The following is a 26,744-nucleotide window of genomic DNA, read 5'->3' on the forward strand; positions in this document are numbered from 1 at the left end:
CCTGTGCTCATCCCACCCTGTGCTCATCCCACCCTGTACTGATCCCACCCTGTACTGATCCCACCCTGTACTCATCCCACCCTGTCCCCCTGTGCTCATCCCACCGTGTGCTTATCCCACCCTGTACTGATCCCACCCTGTACTCATCCCACCCTGTACTCATCCCACCCTGTCCCCCTGTGCTCATCCCACCCTGTGCTCATCCCACCTTGTACTCATCCCACCCTGTCCCCTTGTGCTCACCCCACCCTGTGCTCATCCCACCCTGTCCCCCTGTGCTCATCCCACCCTGTCCTCACCCCACCCTGTCCCCCTGTGCTCATCCCACCCTGTCCCCCTGTGCTCACCCCACCCTGTACCCCTGTGCTCACCCCACCCTGTCCCCCTGTGCTCATCCCACCCTGTCCCCCTGTGCTCATCCCACCCTGTCCCCCTGTGCTCATCCCACCTTGTCCCCCTGTGCTCATCCCACCCTGTCCCCCTGTGCTCATCCCACCTTGTCCCCCTGTGCTCATCTCACCCTGTCCTCATCCCACCCTGTCCCTCTGTCCTCATCCCATGAAAATGACAGGACGAGTCTTAAAAAGGAAGGGGTGCGCGAGTTTCACCAGGCCTAGGGCAGCACAAAACCTAAATACACCCCTGGGTGCGCCGCACACGAGTCTGTCCCGGCCTTCGGTAAGATCGCCGCCGATACCGTCGGTCTGTATCCATGCGCCACTCGTGTCCTGCCTGGCTCCCTCTCCCCTCCTCCTCCCTCTCCCCTCCTCCTCCCTCCCTCACAGTCCGGAGCCGCCAGGAGGAGGCCGCCCACCAGTTCCTGTAGGCTTTGTGTGCGTGCAGGGGGGGGTTGGGGGGCCTCTATGTCCATTTTGCTTGGGGCCCCCAAATTCCTTCAAACAGGCCTGATTATATGGCAGCAAAGTGGCTGTCCTGTGCCAGGTCACATACCTAGTATGTGATCTGGCACTTCCTGGTAGGAGGCGCACGCACGTGCCGCTTGTGCTGTGATTAGTCACAGCACAAGCTGATTAGCGGGTGTCGGGCAATGAATGTCCGCCAGTACCTGCTGATCAGCAAGGAGAAAGACGGAACAGAGCTCTGACTATATAAACATACCTCCCATTTTTTTTAGATGGGAATGGGGGACACCTATCAGCAAAAGTATGCAGGCATAGGACACACCCCTTGCCACAGCCCCTTAAAGGAGAATTGTACAAAAAAACAAGATTAGTTAAACCCACAAGTGATTTTTTTTACCGCTACTATTACTTTATATTGGCTTTTGGAATTTACAAATGCAGCAATTTAGAAATCAGATGAAAGGGGAAACACTTTTTGATAGATAAAAAGTGAATTTTCTATACATCTATATAGATCAGACCAAAATCAGGAACAAATGATGAGGAATGAGGGACAGAGGGACATTGCTCAGAATCAGGGACAGTCCCTCGAAATCAGGGAAAGCTGGGAGTTATGTATAAACAAGGCACCCCTGTTAGAAGGGGTGTGCTGGATTTTGTTTCCCTGCAAACAAGGGAATAAAGTCCAGCATATCCCTTAGTGAAAGCAGCACACCAAAAAAATGGTTAGGCACACATTTAACCCTTTGATCGCTCTAGATGTTTAACCCCTTCTCAGCCAGTGTCATTAGTACAGTAACAGTGTATAGTTTTAGCACTGATCACTGTATTAGTGTCACTAGTTCCCACAAAGTCTCAGTTAGTGTCAGATTGTGCGCCGCAATTTTTCAGTCCCGCTATAAGTCATTGATCAACACCATTACTAGTATATAAAAAAATGTAAGTATATATACCATAGTTTGTAGATACTATAACTTTTGCACAAACCAATCAATATACCAGTGGCAGCCCATCCATAGGGGGCTCACGGGCGCTGCTCCCCATCTACATACACAGCGCTGGACCATGGATTCCAATGGGGAGGGTTTTATTTTTTAAAGCACGTGAATAGAACTCAGAGGCGGATCCAGAGTCTAGTCTCTGGAGGGGCACTACCAGAAAATATTTTTTTGGGGGGCAATTTATCAGGGAAATGGCTGGTGTTAGCGCTTCAATGATCACGGCACCATGGTTGTTTTGGTGTCAGGATGATTGAAATGCATTATTTCTATTATTACATTGTAATATAGAATGAAATGGTTCAACTCACCATAATGTAGAATCAGTGGGACCCCCGAGTGTGTCATTTGCCACGTCACCTGCCACCAGATGCAGCTTGTCACTTGCCACATCACCTGCCACACGTTGCAGATTGTCACATCACCTGCCACAAGTTGCAGAATGTCACTTGCCTGCCACCAGATGCAGATTGTCACTTGCCACGTCACCTGCCACATGTTGCAGTATGTCACTTGCCATGCCACCTGCCACCAGATGCAGATTGTCACTTGCCACGTCACCTGTCACATGTTGCAGATTGTTGCTTGCCATGCCACCTGCCACCAGATGCAGATTGTCACTTACCACTTTGCCTGCCACATGTTGCGGATTGTCACTTGCCACATCACCTGCCACAAGTTGCGGATTGTCACCTGTCACGTCACCTGCCACATGTTGCAGATTGTCACTTGCCATGCCACCTGCCACAAGTTGCAGAATGTCACTTGCCTGCCACCAGATGCAGATTTTCACTTGCCACGTCACCTGCCACAAGTTGCGGATTGTCACCTGTCACATCACCTGCCACATGTTGCAGATTGTCACTTGCCATGCCACCTGCCACAAGTTGCAGAATGTCACTTGCCTGCCACCAGATGCAGATTGTCACTTGCCACGTCACCTGCCACAAGTTGCGGATTGTCACTTGCCATGCCACCTGCCACAAGTTGCAGAATGTCACTTGCCTGCCACCAGATGCAGATTGTCACTTGCCACGTCACCTGCCACAAGTTGCGGATTGTCACATGCCACGTCACCTGCCACATGTTGCAGATTGTCACTTGCCACGCCACCTGCCACAAGTTGCGGATTGTCACTCGCCACGTCACCTGCCACAAGTTGCGGAATGTCACTTGCCTGCCACCAGATGCAGATTGTCACTTGCCACCTCACCTGCCACACCTTGCGGATTGTCACTTGCTAAGGTGGTGTTTTGCTTGTCAGTGTCAGGCAGCAGATAGATAATGTAATCTCTCTGCTGCCTGCACAGTGAGGGCGGAAGTTACTGCACGGATGCAAGGCGGGCGCAGGGGGTGAGAGATGATGTCATCTCTCTGCTTACTCCCCGCCACCGGCTTGTTGATTGGCCAGCTGCCTTTACACCCACAAAGCCGACCAGCTGACCTCCCACTCTCTGACTCTCACTCGCCACGGAGCCACCCGCTCAGACTCTCCGGCGCCCTCAAATTCTGCAACTACTGCCCACTCAGACTCTCCGGCGCCCGCAAATTCCGCAACTACCACCCGCTCAGACTCCCCAGCACCCGCGAATTCTGCAACTACTGCCCGCTCAGACTCTGCGGTGCCCGCGAATTCCGCAACTAACACAAATTTCTCGGGGGTGGCAATTTCCCTGTTGCCCCCCCCTGGATCCGCCCCTGATAGAGCTACAGGCTAGATGAGGTAAGTACCAGACCGACTAGCAGACACTGCAATATACACTTATTGGGATGTTTTTTACCATAAAAAAATATTGGCCCAAATATGTAAAGAAAGATTTTTTTATTGGATATGTTTTATAGCAGAATTTAAAAAATGTTTTATATATTTTTTCAAAATTGTTCTTTTTTTGTTTATAGCGCAAACAAATAAAAAATCCCAGAGGTGATCAAATACCACCAAAAAAAGCTCTATTTTTGAGGAAAAAAAAGGACATAAATGTAATCTATGTACAAAGTTGCATGACCGCACAATTGTCAATTAAAGTAACGCAAAAAATGGGCATACGTTTCTTTTCCCTCATAATGCTGTGCGCTTTTTCAGTGACAGCACACGGGATACTGTAGCTAAATAAGTGGTAATTGTATGATTAATGAGTGCTGCCTAAGGATATCTGCAGAAGAGATCTTTCATCTCCCAGAAGTTGTGGGTAAATACTCTCACATATTTTCATCACAACAGCTAATTCCCCTGCCAGACAGAAACATGGCATTCCACATTCCTCGCCAGGTCACAGCGTCACGTCTAGCTACGTCATGACGCTGCCTGTCACGCTGTCAGGATGACGCGGTACTCGAAGATGCCCAGGCCGAGCTCAGCTCTGAACGTTTCCCGACACTGACCGTAGCCGACTTTGGAGGTCGGGATGGCGGAGTCGGGACAAGATACCCCCACGGGCGGTAAGTGCGCCCCCGGCTCTGGGCTTTGTATGTGTGTGTGTATTGTTTTATAAGAGGTTGTCGGGCAGGCCAGGGAGAGTCGGGCCGTGCAGTCCTCAGCAGTGGCTGGATGTAGTTCTGGAAGCTTAGGGAGGACACATGTGAGTACCCGGTGTGTGATGACAGGCCTGTGTAGGGAGCGGTACCGGCGTACCGCTACATGTCCTGCTTGTATAATCGCTGCACACACCCTGCCTGTCTGCCTGCCACATCTCACATCCTGGAAGGCAGTCTGTGATACCACTGCGACTTGTAGTTCTACGATCATCACCGTTCTCTGCTGTCACCTGAGCCTGTAGCGGCCGCCGCTGTCACCTGAGCCTGTAGCGGCCACCGCTGTCACCTGAGCCTGTAGCGATCACTGCTGTCACCTGAGCCTGTAGCAGCCGCTCTTCGCTGCTGTCACCTGAGCCTGTAGCGGCCGCTGCTGTCACCTGAGCCTGTAGCGGCCGCTGCTGTCACCTGAGCCTGTAGCGGCCGCTGCTGTCACCTGAGCCTGTAGCGGCCGCTGCTGTCACCTGAGCCTGTAGCGGCCGCTGCTGTCACCTGAGCCTGTAGCGATCGCTCTTCTCTGATGTCACCTGAGCCTGTAGCGGCCGCTGCTGTCACCTGAGCCTGTAGCGGCTGCTGCTGTCACCTGAGCCTGTAGCGGCTGCTGCTGTCACCTGAGCCTGTAGCGGCTGCTGCTGTCACCTGAGCCTGTAGCGGCCGCTGCTGTCACCTGAGCCTGTAGCGATCGCTCTTCTCTGATGTCACCTGAGCCTGTAGCGGCCGCTGCTGTCACCTGAGCCTGTAGCGGCTGCTGCTGTCACCTGAGCCTGTAGCGGCCGCTCTTCTCTGATGTCGCCTGTAGCAATCGCTGCTGTCACCTGAGCCTGTAGCGGCCGCTGCTGTCACCTGAGCCTGTAGCGATCGCTCTTCTCTGATGTCACCTGAGCCTGTAGCGGCCGCTGCTGTCACCTGAGCCTGTAGCGGCCGCTGCTGTCACCTGAGCCTGTAGCGGCCGCTGCTGTCACCTGAGCCTGTAGCGGCCGCTGCTGTCTCCTGAGCCTGTAGCGATCGCTCTTCGCTGCTGTCACCTGAGCCTGTAGCGGCCGCTGCTGTCACCTGAGCCTGTAGCGGCCGCTGCTGTCACCTGAGCCTGTAGCGGCCGCTGCTGTCACCTGAGCCTGTAGCGGCCGCTGCTGTCACCTGAGCCTGTAGCGGCCGCTGCTGTCACCTGAGCCTGTAGCGGCCGCTGCTGTCACCTGAGCCTGTAGCGGCCGCTGCTGTCACCTGAGCCTGTAGCGGCCGCTGCTGTCACCTGAGCCTGTAGCGGCCGCTGCTGTCACCTGAGCCTGTAGCGGCCGCTGCTGTCACCTGAGCCTGTAGCGGCCGCTGCTGTCACCTGAGCCTGTAGCGGCCGCTGCTGTCACCTGAGCCTGTAGCGGCCGCTGCTGTCACCTGAGCCTGTAGCGGCCGCTGCTGTCACCTGAGCCTGTAGCGGCCGCTGCTGTCACCTGAGCCTGTAGCGGCCGCTGCTGTCACCTGAGCCTGTAGCGGCCGCTGCTGTCACCTGAGCCTGTAGCGGCCGCTGCTGTCACCTGAGCCTGTAGCGGCCGCTGCTGTCACCTGAGCCTGTAGCGGCCGCTGCTGTCACCTGAGCCTGTAGCGGCCGCTGCTGTCACCTGAGCCTGTAGCGGCCGCTGCTGTCACCTGAGCCTGTAGCGGCCGCTGCTGTCACCTGAGCCTGTAGCGGCCGCTGCTGTCACCTGAGCCTGTAGCGGCCGCTGCTGTCACCTGAGCCTGTAGCGGCCGCTGCTGTCACCTGAGCCTGTAGCGGCCGCTGCTGTCACCTGAGCCTGTAGCGGCCGCTGCTGTCACCTGAGCCTGTAGCGGCCGCTGCTGTCACCTGAGCCTGTAGCGGCCGCTGCTGTCACCTGAGCCTGTAGCGGCCGCTGCTGTCACCTGAGCCTGTAGCGGCCGCTGCTGTCACCTGAGCCTGTAGCGGCCGCTGCTGTCACCTGAGCCTGTAGCGGCCGCTGCTGTCACCTGAGCCTGTAGCGGCCGCTGCTGTCACCTGAGCCTGTAGCGGCCGCTGCTGTCTACTGAGCCTGTAGCGGCCGCTGCTGTCTACTGAGCCTGTAGCGGCCGCTGCTGTCACCTGAGCCTGTAGCGGCCGCTGCTGTCACCTGAGCCTGTAGCGGCCGCTCTTCTCTGATGTCACCTGAGCCTGTAGCGATCGCTGCTGTCACCTGAGCCTGTAGCGATCGCTGCTGTCACCTGAGCTTGTAGCGGCCGCTGCTGTCACCTGAGCCTGTAGCGATCGCTCTTCTCTGATGTCACCTGAGCCTGTAGCGATCGCTGCTGTCACCTGAGCCTGTAGCGGCCGCTGCTGTCACCTGAGCCTGTAGCGATCGCTCTTCTCTGATGTCACCTGAGCCTGTAGCGGCCGCTGCTGTCACCTGAGCCTGTAGCGGCCGCTGCTGTCACCTGAGCCTGTGGCGGCCGCTGCTGTCACCTGAGCCTGTGGCGGCCGCTGCTGTCACCTGTGCAGAAAAAAGGTGCATGCAACTACACCTGGTGTGAACTGGCCCTAAATCCCGTTCTCTGATATGATCACTGTTTTCTGGTCTCACAGTTCTACAATGATACCCATTCGTTGATCTCTCCTAGCTCTAGTTTTACAATGATCACCATTCCCTCATCATTTCTGGAATGCACGGTTCTACAGTGATGATCAAGGATTAGCCAGGGCGTGATCGAATGCTGGTCTGAACCCCCTGCCCGAGATCGATGGTCATTGCAAATCTAAATTTCAGGAGAGATCATGGAATGATGAACATTTGTAAAAATATAGGACCAGGAGGGGTCAGAGAATGGTGATCATTGTAGAACTATGGGACCAGGAGAAATCCAGGAATAGTGATTACTATAGAACTATAAGACCAGGCTGAGATGCCAATCAGAGGAAGCCGTGTACTCCTTCAGAAATACAAAGCTTTCAGTGTATGGCAGCACTCACCAAAACTTTATTTTTTTTCGGGTGTGGGATGGGAAGTCCCTGTCCAGCTGCCAGAATACAGCCCTGTATACTGTATGCAGCTAATGCACAATACAGTTTATAGAGTGCTGATGGCTGCTTCATGTGTCAGCGAAGGTATAAGTTTGTTTGGACCAAGCTATTTGAAAGTGCCTGAAAGCTTGAGCTTGGCTTTAAAGCTTGACCCACAATAAATCGTTAGAAATTTTCCACATTTTGTCATGTTACAACCAAAAACATAAATGTATTTTATTGGGATTTTATGTGCTGGACCGACACAAAGTGGCACGTAATTGTAAATGCTATTCAAAAGTTAAAAAAAAAAAAAATATGTGAAAAGTGTGGTGCGCATTTGTATTCAGCCCCCTTTACTCTGATACCCCTAACTAAAATCTAGTGGAACCAATTGCCTTCGAAAGTCACCTTATTACTAAATAGAGTCCACCTGTGTGTAATGTAATCTCTGTATAAATACAGCTGTTCTGTGAAGCCCTCTAAAGTTTGTTAGAGATCCTTCGTGAGCAAACGGCATAAAGAAGGCCAAGGAACACACCAGACAGGTCAGGGATAAACTTGTGGAGAAGTTTAAGCAGGGTTGGGTTATAAAAAAAAAAAAAAAAAAATATTCTAAGCTTTGAACATCCCACAGAGCACTGTTCAATCCATCATCCAAAAATGGAAAGAGTATGGCACAACTGCAAACCTACCAAGACATGGTAATCGGAGAAGCAGCCAAGAGGTCAATGGTGACTCTGGAGAAGCTACAGAGATCCACAGCTCAGGTGGGAGAATCTGTCCACAGGACAACTATTAGTAGTGCACTCTACAAATCTGGCCTTTATGGAGGAGTGGCAAGAAGAATGGAATTGTTATAAGAAAGCCATAAGAAGTCCTGTTCGCAGTTTGGGAGAAGCCATGTGGGGGACACAGCAAACACGTGGAAGAAGGTGCTTTGGTCAGATGAGACCAAAATTGTAATTTATGGCCTAAAATCAAAATGCTATGTGTGGCAAAAAACTAACACTGCACATCACCCTGAACACACCATCCCCACTGTGAAACATGGTGGTGGCAGCATCATGTTGTGGGGATGCTTTTCTTCAGCATGGACAGGGAGGCTGGGAAGAGGGATGGAGCCAAATACAGGGCAATTTTAGAAGAAAACCTGTGGGAAAAAAGAGGAACCCACCCACTTGGGAGAAAAGGGATCTCTCTGCCCGGGGTTCTTGGCTCTTGATTGGATAGATTGATAGCAGTGCAGCCATTGGCTCCTGCTGCTGTCAATCAAATCCAATGACGCAAGCTCCGGTGTGCGCTCCAGAGTCCTGCATTCGGCGGCCATGGGTGCCGAATGCTGGACTCAGGAGTGCGCCTCTCCTAGGGGGTTATCTGATGTGGGAAGGAGCTGCGACGGCTGCCGAGGGACCCCAGACATTGGCGTTCGGGGCCACTCTGTGCAAAACGAACTGCAGAGTGGAAGTAAGTATGACATGTTTGTTATTTAAAAAAAAAAAACTTTAAGCTTGATAACTGGCTTTGTTACAAATGGAGATTATGGAAAATCCACTTTACTCATAGATCTATGTAAGGCTGTCTAATGTGACAGTCAGAAGAGCTTCCATTACAGAGTGGCGGTGTAATTAAATGTATCAAAAGCTGCAGGCATTAATGTCCTGTGACCAATTCCTCCCACAGAAAGCAGTGGCAGCATCAGCCTACAGGCCCTTGGGAGTCTGCAAAAGCCTTGAGACTGGGGAAGAGGTTCACCTTCCAGCAGGACAACAACCCTAAACATACAGCCAGAGCTACAATGGAACTGTTTAGATCAAAGCATATTCATGTGTTAGAATGGCCCAGACAAAGCCCAGACCTAAATCCAATTGAGAATCTGTGGCAAGACTTGAAAATTGCTGTTCACAGACGCTGGCCATCCAAACTGACAGAGCTTACACTTACAAATGCACACCAAGCTTTTCACATATTTGTTTGTAAAATCTGTTGCAAATCATTTATCAGTTCCCTTCCACTTCACAATTACTGTATTTATCGCGGTATACCGCGCACCACCCAAAGTGACCCCCAATCCTGTGGGAAAAAAGTTATTTTTGTACTTACAGTTTTGGTGTCTTGCGCGGCGTCCATCGGCGGCCTCGTCGGGTCCGGCGTCCTTCTGCGGCTTCGGGTGTCCTCTTCGGCGGGTCCGGCGTCCTTCTGCGGCGGGTCCGGTGTCCTCTTCGGCGGGTCCGGCGTCGAGTTTTGAATACTGCGCCAGCATATACCGAGCGCAGTACACTCGGGAAGGGTCGGGCAAGCTCGGCAACTGTCGAGCTCACGTCCTGTACGTCCAGGACGTGACCGCGGAAGAAGACGAGACTGGCCGACTATACCCGAGCGTACTGCGCTCGGTATATGTCGGCGCAGTATTCAAAACTCGGCGCGGGAAAGCGGGTATCGGCGTATATCGCGCACCCACGATTTTGCCCTGATTTTCAGGGCAAAAAAGTGCGCGATATACGCCGATAAATACGGTCTGTGCCACTTTGTGTTGGTCTGTCACATAAAATCCCCAAAAAATACATTTACATTTTTGGTTGTAACATGCCAATGTGGAAAATTTTCAAAGGTTATGAATACTTTTTCAAGGCACTGTATATTTCTCAATACCCACAAAAGATATAAATCCACTTAGTGTACACTAAATGCCTTTGCAAACTTAGATATTACCAGATAAAAGCAGTAATGGAATTGGCGCAATGTGCAGAGAGCAGAGCTGTGGGAGTACCTAGAAGACCCCCCACTACAGGCTGTCTGCAGAAAACGATAGTAGGGGGTAGATTTAGGGACCGGTCACCCTGCACAAGGAGAGTCCGGTGTGTCTCCATTCACCGTTTCAGGTCCGATTTCAGCCCGAATCTGAAAGGGACGAAAAGACGCACAGGGCTCCTGTGCAATTTGCACTGCGGTAATAGAGAGCCGGTCACAATCTCCTGCTATGCGAGTTGGATGCAGAGAATCCACATCCAATTTGCATAAGTGTGAACCCATCCTCAAGGAAGAATACATGTCTCTTGTATTTAGCCAGAAATTGTTGATCCCAGAGTTCAGATCTTTAACATGTTAATAAAACCGATCAGCTGACATCCTGTGTTCACAATGCATCAGTGTCCACTCAGCAGGGGCCCCCGAAGCAAGTGGAAATCACTCAAGTAGCAGTGGCCAAGTATGTCACATATACTCATCGGCCACCTTATTAGGTACACCTGTTCAATTGCTTGATACCACAAATTGCTAATCAGCCAATCACATGGCAGCAACTCAATGCATTTGGACATCTAGACATGGTGAAGACGACTTGCTGAAGTTCAAACTGAGCATTAGAATTGGGAAGAAAGGGGACTTAAGTGACTTTGAACATGGCATGGTTGTTGGTGCCAGATGGGCTGGTCTGAGTTTTTCAAAAACTGTTGATCTACTGGGATTTTCACACACCACTATCTCTAGAGTTTACAGAGAGAGGTCCGAAAAGAGAAAATATCCAGTGAGCAGCAGTTGTGTGGATGAAAATGCCTTGTTGATGTAGAAGAATGGGCAGACTGGTTTGAGATGATTGAAAGGAAACATTAACTCAAATTACCAACCACTCGTTACAACCAAGGTATGCAGAATACCATCTCTGAAAGTGGTTGTAAACCCCTCCTTGCAACTTGCACCTACAGGTAAGCCTAGATTAAGGCTCACCTGTAGGTGCAAGAAATATCTCCCATACCTACACGGTTAAGGAGATATTTTCACAGAAACGGGCACCGCTGTCTACGGCGCATGCGTGCCGTAGACCACGGCGCAGGCGCACTGAGCGGTGCCGTTTTTGTGAATGGCATTAACTGGGTTAATGCCGTGTTTTCACGCATGCGTGGGAGTGACGTCATCGCCACTCCAGCCAATCGCAGCGGTGAAAACAAGAAAGAAGCTCCAGGAGACATGGCGGCGGTGGACGGGACTGAGGCGAACTTCAGGGGCTTCGTTCTCAGGTAAGTGACACATAATGAGCTAATATGCTGTGCATACTGGTTCATTATGCCTTTTTCTTGCAGGTGAATTTGTTAAAAAAACATATTAGAGGGTTTACTTCCTGTTGAACGCACAACACATCGAACTTTGAAGCAGATGGGCTACAGCAGCAGAAAACCACACCAGGTGCCACTCCTGCCAGCTAAGGGTACAATTCGCACAGGCTCACCGAAATTTGACAATAGAAGATTGGAAAAACGTTGCCTGATCTGAGTCATAATTTTAGCTGCGACATTCAGAGAGTAGGGTTCAAATTTGGGGGAACAACATGAAAGCATGGATCCATCCTGCCTTGTATCAACGGTTCAGGCTGGTGGTGTAATGGTGAGGGGGATGTTTTCTTGGCACACTTTGAGCCCCTTAGTACCAATTGAGCTTTGTTTATACCACGGCCTACCCAAGTATTGTTGCTGACCATGTCCATCCCTTTATGACTACAGTGTACCCATCTTCTGATGGCTCCTTCCAGCAAGATAATGCACCATGTCACAAAGCTCAAATCATCTCACCACTGGTTTCATGAATATGACAATGAGGTCACTGTACTCCAATGGCAAGCTTTAAAATTTTCCGCGGACAGCGGTTCGTTGTCGGATTTTTCAATTGTGCGTACTAAAGTCCAAAGTACAAACACACATGCTCAGAAGCAATGCTTGCCAAACACAACATTAGCAGAAGTGTCCAAAGGGTGGCGCTAAAGAGCTGAAAAAACACGTAGTACGTCACTACATTCGTGTTTGTTGGCCGACAATTGTGTGCCATTCTGACAAAAGTCAGAGCGCCAGATTCTCGAAGACTGGCGTATCTTTCCGGCGGCGTAATGTATCTGATTTACGTTACGCCGCCGCAACTCACACAGGCAAGTGCTGTATTCTCAAAGCACTTGCTCCGTAAGTTGCGGCGGCGTAGCGTAAATCGGCGGGCGTAAGCCTGCCTAATTCAAATGTGGAAGGGGGGGGGCGTGTTTTATGTTAAACTACTGTGACCCGACGTTATTGACGTTTTTCACGAACGGTGCATGCGCCGTCCGTGGAAATCTCCCAGTGTGCATTGCTCCTAATACGCCGCAAGGACGTATTGGTTTTGACGTGGACGTAAATTACGTCCAGCCCCATTCACGGACGAGTTATGCAAACAACGTAACTTTTTAAAATTTCGACGCGGGAACGACAGCCATACTTAACATTGGCTGCGCCTCATATAGCAGGGGCAACTATACGCCGGGAAAAGCCGAACGTAAACGTCGTAACGTTACTGTGTCGGCCGCGCGTACGTTCGGGAATTCGCGTATCTAGCTAATTTGCATACTCGACTCGGAATTCGACGGAAGCGACACCTAGCGGTCAAAAAAAAAAAATGCAGTTGAGATCCGACGGCGTAAGAGACTTACGCCTGTCGGATCTAATGGATATCTATGCGTAACTCATTCTAAGAATCAGTCGCATAGATACGACGGCTCAACGCAGAGATACGCCGTCGTATCTCGGTTGAGAATCTGGGCCAGAGGCTTTATCCGTTGAAAATCTGATCGTGTGTACCAGGTTTTAGTCTTCAGTAGGGACACAGCAATAAAAAGCTGATAACTTTGTCTTCCTTTACACTTTATAGAACATTTTTAGTTGCTGTATTCGTGTTTAGATTTCTCCCAATCTCCTGTCCTAGCTGGAATTCCACTTTAAGCATTTCCAGATTTTCTGGTTCTCGCCTATGATAAATGTTGTGCATCATTTTGCCAACTGTGACTTAACAGCCAGCTATAATTGCCAGGAAGTCAAGGTGACATATTTGTGGCATGTGTTGTACGACAAGCATTTGTTTAGGAAGCCACTGATCATATGTTTAGGTGTGAGATATATAATGGTATTCTTGGACAGGCTGAACATGTCTGAATCTGCATCTCCTTAAGCCAGCATATTTTGGTAATGGTGACGAGTATGACATAAATATGACTAATATGCAATCCTTTACCCAGTAATGACAGTGTTCCACCTGTGTTTACTTATCTCCTTGGCTTTGGATAATGTACCCATGTACTGTGATCTAATAAAAAGTATGACTATTATCTAGACTGATTGTCAATATACTGGTGCCTTTATGCTTTGTACTTTTCATGAATAATATTAGTGTAGCACTGTAAAGGCTCGTGCACATGAGTGATTGGGCCCACACAGTATATAAAAGTGGGAAGTAAACCCTTTGGGTATTTATTTTTATTCAAATACACCAGCATACTAGCTCATTATGTGGGACTTACCTGAGATCGAAGCCCTCGAAGTCCGCCTCGGTCCCGTCCACCGCTATTGTGCCCTGGAGCTCCTTCCTGTTTTCGCCGGTGCTGTGATTGGCCGGAGCGTCAACGACGTCACTCCCACGCATGCGCGCGGGTCCAGCAGATCCCCGGGCATGTGCGAAAACACAGAATTAACCCCGTTAATGGCATTCACAAACGGCACGGTCAGTGCGCGCCGTAGACAGTGGTGCCCGTTTTTGTGTAAATATCTCATTAACCGTGGAGGTTTAGGAGATATTTATTGCAGGTAATATAGGCTTACCTGTAGGTGCAAGTTGTAACCGTGGGTTTACGACCACTTTAACAGTGAGAGACGGAACAACAACAAAAAAAAAAAAATCCAGAAAAAACTCCATTTAAGAAAAAATGAAGGAGGGCAGAAAGTCAATGTTCAGGGTATATATACACACCGGACACTTTATTGGGACCCCCTTTTGCCTTCAGAACTTCCTTAATTCTTCGTGGCATAGATTCAACAAGGTATTGGAAACATTCCTCAGAGGTTTTGGTCCATAGTGACATGACCGCATCACGCAGTTGCTGCAGATTTGTCGGCTGCATATCCATGATGTGAATATCCCGTTCCACCACATCCCAAAGGTGCTCATCGCATCTTCTCATTCTCCTCCTTAAAGGGGAGTTCCAGACAATTTGTATGTTTATTAAAAGTCAGCAGCTACAAAAAGTGTAGCTGCTGGCTTTTAATAAACAGACACTTACCTGCTCCAGCGATCCAGCGACGCGCCGGTGTCTTCATTCTCAGTGTGGGCACCCGGCCGTGACAGCTTTCGGCTTCACGGCCAGGCACCCACTGCGCATGCGCGAGCGGTACTGCGCATGCGCGAGCGGCGCGGCCTGGCGCTGCGCCGTGTAATTGGCCAGGAGATCGCCTAGGACCTGTGACGTGTCCTAGGCGATCGCCTACAGCAGCCCCTTCCTGTAGGCAATTAAGCTTAGTCGCCTACAGGAAGGAGGAAGTGGGACAGGAAGTCCCACTCTTCCTGAAGCCCCCACTCCCCCCCCAAAAAAAATTACATGCCAAATGTGGCATGTAAGGGAGTGAGGAGTGGGATATGCGGAAGTTCAAATTTGGGTGGAACTCCTCTTTAACCACCTTCTTACTTTTGTCACTCCAACTATTTCTTATTATCTTAATCCTCTTATCCCAATCATTCTCCAGTCTTCCCCAACATCTCTCACGTTCACACTTAAAATCCACTAGAGTTTTTTTCCAGCCAGAAAATGCCCCTGCCAAAAACACTGATAACGTGTGCATGGACACATAGGATAACATGCTGGAGACTTTGGAAGGGATCACCGCTCTCGGTAGGTAGGTGTAAAGTGGAAGCAGCAGGTGTAGGCTAAGCATATAGCTATGACTAAGCACTGTTGAGAGTTTGAAACTCATCAGATTTGTACCCTGCTGTGGTTTGTACTTTTTTATTATTTTTGCACAATAAGGCCTCGTGCCCACGGACGTTTTTACAGCCACTTTTCTGAGCGTTTTTTTTGCAGCTTAAAAACGTCTTTCCATGCTAGTCTATGGTCTCAAGATCAAGATAAAGGGGCGACTGGTGTGCGGAGAATCTCGAAGGGGAACCCCGCGCAAATTTAAAAAGAAATTGCGTGAGGTTCCCCCCAGGATGATACCAGACCCTTAGGTCTGGTATGGATTTTAAGGGGAACACCTACGTCGAAAAAACATTGTGGGGGTTCCCCTAAAATCCACACCAGACCCTTAGCCGAGCATGCCACCCGGCCGGTCAGGAATTGGGGTGGGGACGGCCGAGCGACCCCCCCCCCCCCTCCTGAGCCGTACCAGGCCACATACCCTCAACATGGGGGTGGGGTGCTTTGGGGCAGGGGGGCACTCCATGAGGCCCTTGTCCCCATCAACCCCCACCCCCCCCCCCCATGATGAGGGCATGCGGCCTGGTACGGCTCAGGAGGGGGGGCGCTCGCTCGTCCCCACCCCCATTCCCGACCGGCCAGGCGGCATGCTCGGATAAGGGTCTGGTATGGATTTTGGGGGAACCCCCACCCTGTTTTTTCGACGTAGGTGTTCCCCTTAAAATCCATACCAGACCGAAGGGTCTGGTATCATCCTGGGGGGAACCTCACGTAAAAAAATGTTTTCATTTGCACGGGGGTTCCCCTTCAAGATTCTCTGCACACCAGTTGGCCCCACAAGTCGGATCATCTTGATCCGACTTCTGGTGCGACCTCTATTCAAATCAATGGACTCCCATAGGGAACCATTGATTTTAAATAGAGACAGAAAAACGTGGCTGAAAACTAGCGTGGCAAACCGTGCATTGAATTCAATGCAAAATGCGGAAAAAATCGCGTTAAAAACGCTGCTTTTTTCCTGGCTACTGTACTAGCGTTACAGCCCGTTTTTTAAAACGTCAGTGGGCATGTATCTTAAATGTGTTTTCATTGGAGTGTGGCTGTCCAGACCTTCCCTTCTTCAAACGCTGGAGAGTTTACTGGCTGCAGAAAAAAAAATGTCTGAAGCCAAAAACAGCATCTGTCTAAACGTCCAGTGTGCATGAGGCCTTATGCCGCGTACACACCATCACTTTATGTGATGAAAAAAAATTACGTTTTTAAAAACGTCACTTTAATTGACTGTGTGTGGGGGAAAACGTCGTTTTATGTCTTGTAAAAAAACGACCAAAAAAAATTGAAGCATGCTTCAATTTTATGTGTCGTTTTTCAAAAGTGCACTTTTTACTTCACAGAAATTGACCGTGTGTAGCAAAAAACGTCGTTTTCTAAGACGTTTTTTCATCCACGCATGCCCAGAAGCTACTTATGAAGCAAGCTTCAATGGAAAAACGTGGTGGAACGTAACCTCACTTTGCAAGAACATTGTGAGAAAAACGATGGTGTGTAGGCAACTTCGTCTTTGAAAAAAAAATTTCATCACATAAAGTGATGGTGTGTATGCGGCATTAGGGGTGCCTGGCATTTGTTTTTTCTGTCTCTAAATGCCCCTGCATTTTAGCTTTTTCATATGGACGTCATCTGTTCAGTTAAATTTTTTTCAAATAAAAATGGATTTACACATCCGTGTTTAGTGCCTAAGCGCTTACAAGCTTTCAGGCGCTTTTTCTGCCATAACACTGCTGCCAGGAGGAAAGGGGTCTAGGAGAGATGGCAAAATGTCCAGTGTGCGGTCAGAAGATTCGAGGATATGCCACTCACAGTATAGGTGGAGAAAAGAGATTTGGCAGGTCGGGTGATGTTTGACAACACTGATGAGTGAATATTTCTGGGCACTTTTTCTATATCAAATCCTGTTTGTATATTACTTTTAACTTCACGGTAAGTTTAGAGTGGACTATCTGCAAATAAAAGTACAAAGGCTTATAAGTGCCATCTCTTTTTATATTTATCTGGAAATTGATTCCAGTGATACGTAAATACATTTGAAATCTAGCCCGTTTCTAAATGATTAAAGCAGAGGGCCAAGTTATTTGGCTAGGAGGCCAGATTTTGCCTGGATGGTTATTCGGTCACAAATGACTGCTTATGTTTCTCGTGTTCTGCAATCCTTGATTGGTGTAGATGGAGGAAGAATACTTCCATAATACAAATACATAAGTGGAGTTTTGTGTGAAACTTTTATTCCTGTTCTCTGCACTGATAGCCAGGTTTGCAGAGCCATCCTTTCATACACAAGTTTCACAATTTATAATTGTTGCTGGTTCATAAGACAGCATATGCTTTACAGAAACAAAGGGTCTGTTACGATTTTCATCAGTAGTCAGCAATTGTAGAGGAAGGAAGTCGTTGTCCTGTCTCCTGATTGCTGTGTCTAAAATATGACAAGGACAGAAGCTGAAACTACAGAGGATAGCAAAAAATGTCAAATCGCCCTAAATGCATGTACATGTAGAGAGAAAATGTGGATCATGGGATTTTTTTTTTTTTTTAAAAAGCAGGTTTTTCAGCACCGTTTATTTGTCTAATATTAATGGGTTCCAAAAATGTCAACACATTTTCTGCACGATAGCATTATTGCTATTAGAATGTAATTGTTTGCTTTGTTAACCACTTAAGCCCCGGACCATATTGCTGGTCAAAGACCAGGCCACTTTTTGCGATTCGGCACTGCGTCGCTTTAACTGACAATTGCGCAGTCGTGCGACGTGGCTCCCAAACAAAATTGACGTTCTTTTTTTTTCCCCACAAATAGAGCTTTCTTTTGGTGGTATTTGATCACCTCAGCGTTTTTTTGTTTGTTTTTGCGCTATAAACAAAAATAGAGCGACAATTTTGAAAAAAAATGAATATTTCTTACTTTTTGCTATAATAAATATTTCCAAAAATATATAAAAAAATACGTTTTTTTTCCCTCAGTTTAGGCCGATACGTATTCGTCTACATATTTTTCGTAAAAAGAAATCGCAATAAGCGTTTATTGATTGGTTTGCGCAAAAGATATAGCGTTTACAAAATAGGGGATAGTTTTATGGCATTTTTATTAATATTTTTTTTTTACTAGTAATGGCGGTGATCAGCGTTTTTTATCGGTACTGCGACATTATGGCGGACACTTTTGACACATCTTTGGGACCATTGGCATTTTTATAGCAATCGGTGCTATAAAAATGCATTGATTACTATAAAAATGCCAGTGGCAGGGAAGGAGTTAACACTAGGGGCGAAGAAGGGGTTAAGTATGTTCCCTGTGTGTGTTCTAACTGAAGGAGGGGGGGGACTGACATGGGGAAATGCCTGATTGTCTGTTCATACATTGTATGAACAGACAATCAGGCATTTCTCCCCCTGACAGGATCAGGAGCAGTGTGTTTACACACACAGCTCCCTGTTCTCGCTCTGTAACGAACGATCGCGGGTGCCCGGTGGTGATCGCGTCGGGGGCGAGCGGGGGGCCCTATTGGCTGCTCGGCAAGATGACGTAGATCTACGTGATCTCGCCCAGCAGAGCCGACCTGCCGCCATAAAACTGCAGTGGCTGGTCGGCAAGCGGTTAATGTATAGTTCATCTGAAGTTTAGGGTTATTTATACACTTGGGGTTCAGATTAGAGTATATTTAAGCACAGGTTCACACTGGGCTGCGGGAATTAAGCAGTGCAAGTTCAGCTGAACTCGCACGATTTCACTCCAGCATTTCAGTCCCAATTTCGGGCGCGATTTCAGAGACATCTGCGCAGCCCAAAATCTTAAAGTAGTACAGAAACTACTTTTTGAAATCAGATGCAGCATCGCAACGATTAGGACGGTGCCATTGCTGACAATTGCCGGCAAATGTCAAAATGCACCAGTGTGAATTGGGGCTAAAGCCAATATTGTTCTTTTTTTTTTTTTTTAAATAAGCAGGGGATTTTATTTTTATTTTTTATACTGGCTTTTGTAGCATTTAGGTCCTGTAGACCCAACACAATCTTTCCAATATGGAATTCTCCTGTATTTCTGTATGGTAACAACTCATTATTTTTAGCTTTTCCCTCCAAGTCTAGGTGATCAAGAAAAAAAAAAAAAAAGTATATGTGTCTGCAATGGGGACACAGCAATCAAAACCTGACACAGATTCTAACACCTAACTGCGAAAGCTATTAAAAAATAAATATAATGCATGCAGTAAAAGTTATTTGTGTTAAAAATTCAAATGCCAAAAGTTTCTGTTGTGAAAACTCGCATACAAACCGGTTTTTAGAAGTTGACAACTGGCATACCTCTTAAAATGGGCTGAGCCTAAGCCTATAATATGCAACATCTGTGAGTATAGGCTTAAAGCTGCATTGACTTTCAGGAGTACAGACGGAGAAAGTAACTTTTTAGTTTTGCTATAGTTCATGAATTATTCAGAATAATAATTACAAGGTCAAACCTAAAGCCCGGCAAGGATGTAATGGTGACTATTGGCAACAATGAGTGGCTGCTTATAAAAGCATAGACCATTAATGAAATCATATTTGCAGTATACAGTAAAACCTTGTTTTGAGAGTAACTTGGTTTGAGAGCGTTTTGCAAGACAAGGTAATTTTTTTTTAAATAAATTTTGCCTTGATATACAAGCGATGTCTTGATATAAGAGTAGCGTCATGTCACAACTGAGTAGAAATTAGAAGAGAGGTGCATCTAAGTGTAGCAATATGGTTACATTTAATGAAGGTACAACATTTAGAAGCTCATATGTATGCAGGCATCCGGGGTAAAGCTGTCCACATAGATCATCCTCCGCACCACCATTGATATCATCCCTTCCACAAGTGGTTCAAGTCTCGCTTTCAGATCGCTCTACTGCAGGGTAGTCTTCCCGGTCACGAATGCAGACTGACATCAGTGAGAGCCGGTGGTGATTAGGATGGTCTATGTGAACAGCTTTATCCCGGATGCCTGCATACTTAGATGGGCCTCTTTTAGTCATCAACCATGTGAGTTGCTAAATGTTGTACCTTCATTAACCACTTAAGACCCGGACCTTTATGCAGGTAAAGGACCTGGCCAGTTTTTGCGATTCGGCACTGCGTCGCTTTAACTGACAATTGCGCAGTCGTGCGATGTGGCTCCCAAACAAAATTGGCGTCCTTTTTTTCCCCCCACAAATAGAGCTTTCTTTTGGTGGTATTTGATCACCTCTGCTGTTTTTTTATTTTTTGCACTATAAACAAAAATAGAGCAACAATTTTGAAAAAAAATGCAATATAATAATAAATATCCCCCAAAAAGATATATATATAAAAAAAAAAAATTCCTCAGTTTAGGCCGATACGTATTCTTCTACCTATTTTTGGTAAAAAAAAAGTCGCAATAAGCGTTTGATTGGTTTGCGCAAAATTAATAGCGTTTACAAAATAGGAGATAGTTTTATTGCATTTTTATAAATTTTTTATTTTTTTACTACTAATGGCAGCGATCAGCGTTTTTTTTTTTTCTTTTTTTTTCATGACTGCGACATTATGGCGGACACATCGGACAATTTTGACACATTTTTGGGACCATTGTCATTTTCACAGCAAAAAATGCTATAAAAATGCATTGTTTACTGTGAAAATGACAATTGCAGTTTAGGAGTTAACCACTAGGGGGCGCTGTAGGGGTTATGTGTGACCTCATATGGTTTTCTAACTGTACAGGGGCGGGGCTGGACGTGTGATGTTATGGATCGTGTTTCCCTATATTAGGGAACACACGATCAATGAAGCTGCCACTGTGAAGAACGGGGAAGCTGTGTTTACACTCACCTCTCCCTGTTCTTCAGCTCCGGGGACTGATTGTGGGACTCCAGCGGCGATCGGGTCCGCGGGTCCCGGAGCTTTGGACCGGGTCGTGGGCGCCTCTCTTCTCTTTTATAGTCTGTAGCTCCTGATGGATTTTGCTTCTAATCCCCTTGTGGAAGCTTCCATTTGTGGATGGACATTTTATGGTTACACAACCTATCACATTGCTATAATCTTTTTATATGGACTATAAACTGAAGGGCTTATGAATAAATTGTTGTGGAACAAGTCATCTGAGTTTCCATTATTTCTTATGGGGAAATTTGCTTTGATATACAAGTGCTTTGGATTATACAAGTGTGCTTCCGGAACAAATTATGCTCGCAATCCAAGGTTTTACTGTAATTGGCACTTGGCTAATGAAATCTAGTTATAAAAAGAAATGATTGATGGGTTCTGACCCTAAACATAAAGACTTTATTCCCTATTATCCTTACAATTAAGCCAAAGGAAATGCATGCTATGAAAAAGTTGTTCTCGGAGTAAGGAAGGGCCGAAAAAGCCTAAAATGGTAATACAAATTTTTTATGTAGTTTTGGTCACACCTTATTTTCTACATTCCTGACACGCCCCCTAGTCATGCCCCCTCTAGTTTTGGGGTATTTTTTGAGAATCATTATTTGTAGCAAAAATAAACTTTATTCTTTATTCCTCCTAACAGCTGCTCTTCAGAAAAGAATAGAAGAACTGGAGAAAATAAATGGAGAATTTCTTAGGACCAAGCAGCAACTGGAGCAAGAGTTTAATCAGAAGAGAGCTAAATTCAAAGAGTTATATTTGGCCAAGGAAGGTAAGGCTCACCTTACTGTTAAAAAATGCTGTAAATAAAGAATGTTTTCAGAAATAGAAGTGTTAATAGTTTATTTGTATCAATTAACAAAATGGAAAGCAAATGAACAGAGGAGCAAATCAAATCAATGTTTGGTGTGACTGACCACCATTTGTCTTCAAAACCGCATCCGTTCTTCTAGGTACACTTGCACACAGTTTTTGAAAGAACTTGGCAGGTAGGATGTTCCAAACATCTTAGAGAACTAACCACAGATCTGTGGATGGAGGCTGCATTAGATCTCGCTGATGTTGAGATCAGGGCTCTGTGGGGGCCAAACCATCACTTCCAGGACTCCTTGTTCTTTACACTCAAGATAGTTCTTAACGACATCGGCTGTATGTTTGGGGTCATTGTCTTGCTGCAGAATAATTTGGGGGCAATCGCACACCTCCCTGATGGTATGGCATGATGGATAAGTATCTGCCTGCATTTCTCAGCATTGATCCTGAGCAAATCTCCAACTCCATTTTCAGAAATGCAGCCCCAAACTTGGAAGGAACCTCTGCCATGCTTCACTGTTGCCTGCAGATACTCATTACTGTACTGTTATCCAGCCCTTTGTGAACGAATTGCCTCCTGCTACAGCCAAATATTTCAGACTCGTCCAGAACACATGCTGCCACTTTTCTGTACCCCAATTCCTAGGTTTTCATGCATAGCGGAGTCACTTAGCCTTGTTTCCACATTTGGGGGTATGGCTTTTTCTCCGATTCTTTAATGAAGACCACATCTGGCCAGACTTCTCAGGATAGGAGATGGGTGTACCTGGGTCCCACTGGTTTCTGCCAGTTTTGTGCTGATTGCACTGCTGGACATCTTCCAATGTCTGAGGGAAGTAAGCATTATGTGTCTTTCATCTACTACATTAGGTTTCCTTGACTGACCGTCTACGGTCCTCAATGTTCCCAGTTTTTTTGCTTTCTTAAAAAAGCTACAGCACATCTTGAAACCCCAGTCTGATTTAAAATCTTTGCCTGGGAGAGACCTTGCTGATGCAGTGTAACTACCTGGATGTCTTGTTGCTGTACTCAGTCTTGCCATGGTGTATGACCTGTGATATAAAAAAAACGGTCTTCCACAATCTCACCTTAACAGCAGAGTTAGGCTGTCCCTCACCCAATTTTAAGCCTCCTACACAGCTGTTTGTTTCAGTTTATGACTGTGTTTCAACCTACATATGAGATTGATCATTATTGGCACCTGCTTGGTATAAATGGTTAATAATATAACTGACTCTAATCCTACAAAATCCCTGACTTTGTGCACATGTAAGAATTGATGCTGGTTTGAAGCCAAAGGGTAGTCACGCCAAATATTTGATTGAGCTTTTTCTTCTGTGTTCTCTCACTTTGCATTTTGTAAATTGATAAAAAATAAACTATTAAAATGCATATATTTTTGAAAGCATTCTTGCAGCATTTTTTTAATCATCTCCTAAAACCTTTGCACACTACTGTATGCACAGTATCTGTTTCTAATATTCCCTTTATAGGTTTCCTGTGGTTGCATTCTTTGGCTTGATCATTTAAAGATTGTAATGTGTGACTTTGCTTGGCGTTTTTCAACCTTTATTTGCCATGGTGAACATTGTCTCAATTACAGAAAGTGAATGTCCTAACCAATCCATACCCTAAAAAAATATATATAAATGTTTTGGCTTGACATACATTTTAGGTGTACATACAATTGCGTCTGAGGTGATATTTATTGTTCTAGTTCGGTTTGATTGCTGTTAGAGTTATCAACTGGTGATAAAGGAACACTTTTATACTTTTTGAGGGGCTATACACTGTATTTATTGCATGCAGGATAAGGGCCTATTGAGGGTGAGAGCTAATATAGATATGTTACATTTTTTTTTTTTTTTTAGATGTTTATGTACTAAAGCTGCACGATTCTGGGAAAAATGAGAATCGCGATTCTTTTGCATAAAATGAAGATCACGATTCTCAAAAATGTATTTATTTAAAATTATTTTCAACACAAAACGGAGCTTATGTGCTTAAATACAGTATATGTAAATCTGATGGACTGTTTACATGTTAAATTTTAAAAGCCGCAGCAAACATGCTGACCTTGCATGCTTGCTAATGTGAAAGAACAGCTCTGATTTTCATATTTAACTAAATGTGAAAATCAGAGGTGTTCTGTCACGTTAGCAAGCATGTAAGGTTTGCTGCTGCTTTTAAAATTTAACATGTAGACAGTCTGTCAGATTCTCATATACTGTATTTAAGCACATAAGCTCTGTTTTGTGTTGAAAATGACTGTAAAACCTAAAACTCCGTTGGGTGTAACAAAATGTCCGCTTGCCCCCTTCTCGCTAACATTACTGTGCAGGAGTGTGGGGTGGAGCAAGTTGGCGGCGATGAAACGGCACTTCCTGACGAGACAGCCGCTGCCGGGTGTACCAAGATGGCCGCTGCTCCGGAGCTAGGCCGAAGCCAGGGACTTTCCTATGGCTGCACCTGAAAATTGCGGGTCATCCAGCCTGGAGATCGCATGGGGTGGGGGTGGTGGTGAATCGAGATTGCAATCTTTTCGTGCAGCTCTATTATGTACTGTAACTAATTATAGGGCTCGACAAATACCAGGTGCCATGGCGACTAGATATTGCGTCCTGGCACCTAGGTTTTTGTCATCCGTCCACATTTGACTTGCCGACTTCGCTTTAGCAGAAAGACGGTTACAGCATGGTCGTCTAGTTTTTGGAGGGTGTCTATTGCTGTTCCCCAGTATCCATATTCCCCTGTAGGTGGCAGTATGACTCCATTGTCTCAGAATTCTGTGTCCCCCGAATAAACTTCAATAAATGAATTACTTTTTGATCGTACTTTATTGCATTCCTATTGACTTGAATGGGGGAAGAATAATTTCTAACATGAACAAGATTCTATCGAAACAAGCCCTTAGGGCTGGGGTGTCGGCTCTTTTGGCAAAGTGGTGGCTCCCGATTAATGAGCACAAATAGATAGTAACATACAGATAATAAGGATGTTGGTTCTGTGGGTTGGGAAAGCTGCCAGTATTATGTAGTCTATGAATTAATGCCATCTTTAAAATGTCACATCTGTGAGATAGAACTGCTTTGATTTATTGAAAATAGTACCTTAATTTTAAAGGAAATAATGTATTCGTTTTTTTTGCTTAATTTCTATGTATTTTGGTATTTACCATATGTTTTTTTTCTCGCTTGACCCAGTATTTTTTAATGGATTTTGATTATAAACCAAGCCACATCACACAGTAAATAATTGACCTGTATGGTGCCATAAAGATATTCATTGCATTTTTTGGTACCTCAAAGACAGATTGATTGTTGGTCAAACTTTTTGAAATTAATTATAGGTATCAAACCGTTCAGTACTGTCAACTCTGCCTGCTGTTTTATGTTCTTGACAATTTTTTTTTTTTTTTTTTGACAATTTGTTTTGGTGGTTGCTTGTCAACTTGCTTTGATTTGGCCCGAGAGGACTCTATGTCAACATGGGTTGAGGTGGCCATAGAGGGCTGCATGCCACCTTGTAGTGAGATGACCATAGAGGGTTGCATGTTGGCAGAGGCTGGAAAGGACTGCAGGATGGCATGAGTTGAGGGGCCAGACAAAGACTATAGGTTAGTTAACATGGTTTAGGGATCAGAGAGGACCAAGGAACCGTTGCGGGTCAGTGGGGAGTTGATTTGGCCGGGGTGGAGTTTGTCTATAAGGATAAGGTAAGACTGGAAACATGCACAGAGCTACAAGTGCCTGTGTATACATCTCTTTTTTTTATTTGATACTGAGCGAGTCACCACTGTGCAAATTGCACTCATCAGGCTGGAATGCCTCATCACCGAGCATTGTTATCATGAGTAATATGATGGATTAGGAGCCGTAGTCTGATCAGAGTGCTGAGTGATGGAGGGTAAAGGGAAGGATGACTGGGTGGGGGCTTTACATGGTGGCAGCAGGGGAACAGGGTGATGGGAGGAGCATGTTTAAAAGAGAAAGGGTGGTGCTGGTGAATGGGGAGAATGGCGATACAAAGATGAATGTGGGGTGTTGCTTTGCAGTGATGCGTGTCAGCCATGAACACGTTTATGCATTCCTCATACTGTATGTTCAGATTGGCTGGAGATCAACATTGCTGTGGAAGTGTGGAATGTGACAAATGGAATTCTGGAGTGTTTAATGGCTTTCTTTCTCCTTGGCTCTCTATAGTTTTTCACCTGTCATGTGTGGTTTTTATGGGTGGTGCTGGTAGCAGCATGGCAGACACCTGTGGCACAGGTAGTGCAGATGGCAACAGAGTGGTGGCCATGAAGGTGTGTAAGGTGGTAGATGAGATGTGGGAGAGCCTGCATGCCATGGTCTTCTTGCAGCTGCTTCCCAGGTCAGCCATGTATAGGACCTTAGCGGCAGAGAATGGGTAGGGTCTGCCAGTGAGTCAAGCTGGGGGAATGTTGGTTGGTGGTCAGGGAACACTCGGTCTTGGCAGTATTGAATGCTAAGCTAAAACAAAGGCAGAGTTATACATATGCTTTTGTTTTTGTTTAGTGGGTTCTTAATAACCTGAGGATTGAATAGGATACAGAAATGTATTTTGTCTTTTGTATCTCCCTGAAGTTCAGTTTTAAAGGTTGGACATAAATTGTTCGTCATATCTCTCTTTTTTTTTCTTGTCTGTTTTGATAAACCTCTCAGAGGATTTAAAGCGCCAGCATGTCACTATACAGACCGCACAAGATGAGATAGCCCAGCTGAACCTCCAGTTGTCACAAGCACATGCAGACATGGAGAACATCAAAGAGATTGCCACAGTGTCGGAGAACACCAAGCAGGAAGCCATTGATGATGTAAAGAAACAATGGCAAGACGAGGTGGCCTCTCTACAAGCTATCATGAAAGGTATGTAGCTGAGGGCAGTAGTTGCCCTCCGTTTTGTAGATGCAGCCT

General features: G+C 46.4%; 1 protein-coding gene across 2 annotated transcripts in view; it reads left to right on the top strand.

Moving 5' to 3' along the window:
- The first annotated feature begins 4,156 nt into the window (after positions 1–4,156).
- RABEP1 (rabaptin, RAB GTPase binding effector protein 1) overlaps positions 4,157–26,744 on the top strand; it is a 66,861-nt gene continuing 44,273 nt past the window's right edge. For both annotated transcript variants that reach the window (XM_040336684.1, XM_040336685.1), the window contains exons 1-3: positions 4,157–4,300; positions 21,638–21,766; positions 26,493–26,696. In XM_040336684.1, the coding sequence (XP_040192618.1) occupies positions 4,267–4,300; positions 21,638–21,766; positions 26,493–26,696 (367 nt within the window). In that variant the 5' untranslated portion in view covers positions 4,157–4,266. The remainder of the gene's footprint in view (positions 4,301–21,637; positions 21,767–26,492; positions 26,697–26,744) is intronic.

This window comes from Rana temporaria, chromosome 2, assembly GCF_905171775.1.
Source record: "Rana temporaria chromosome 2, aRanTem1.1, whole genome shotgun sequence".
NCBI classification, from domain to species: Eukaryota; Metazoa; Chordata; class Amphibia; order Anura; family Ranidae; genus Rana; species Rana temporaria.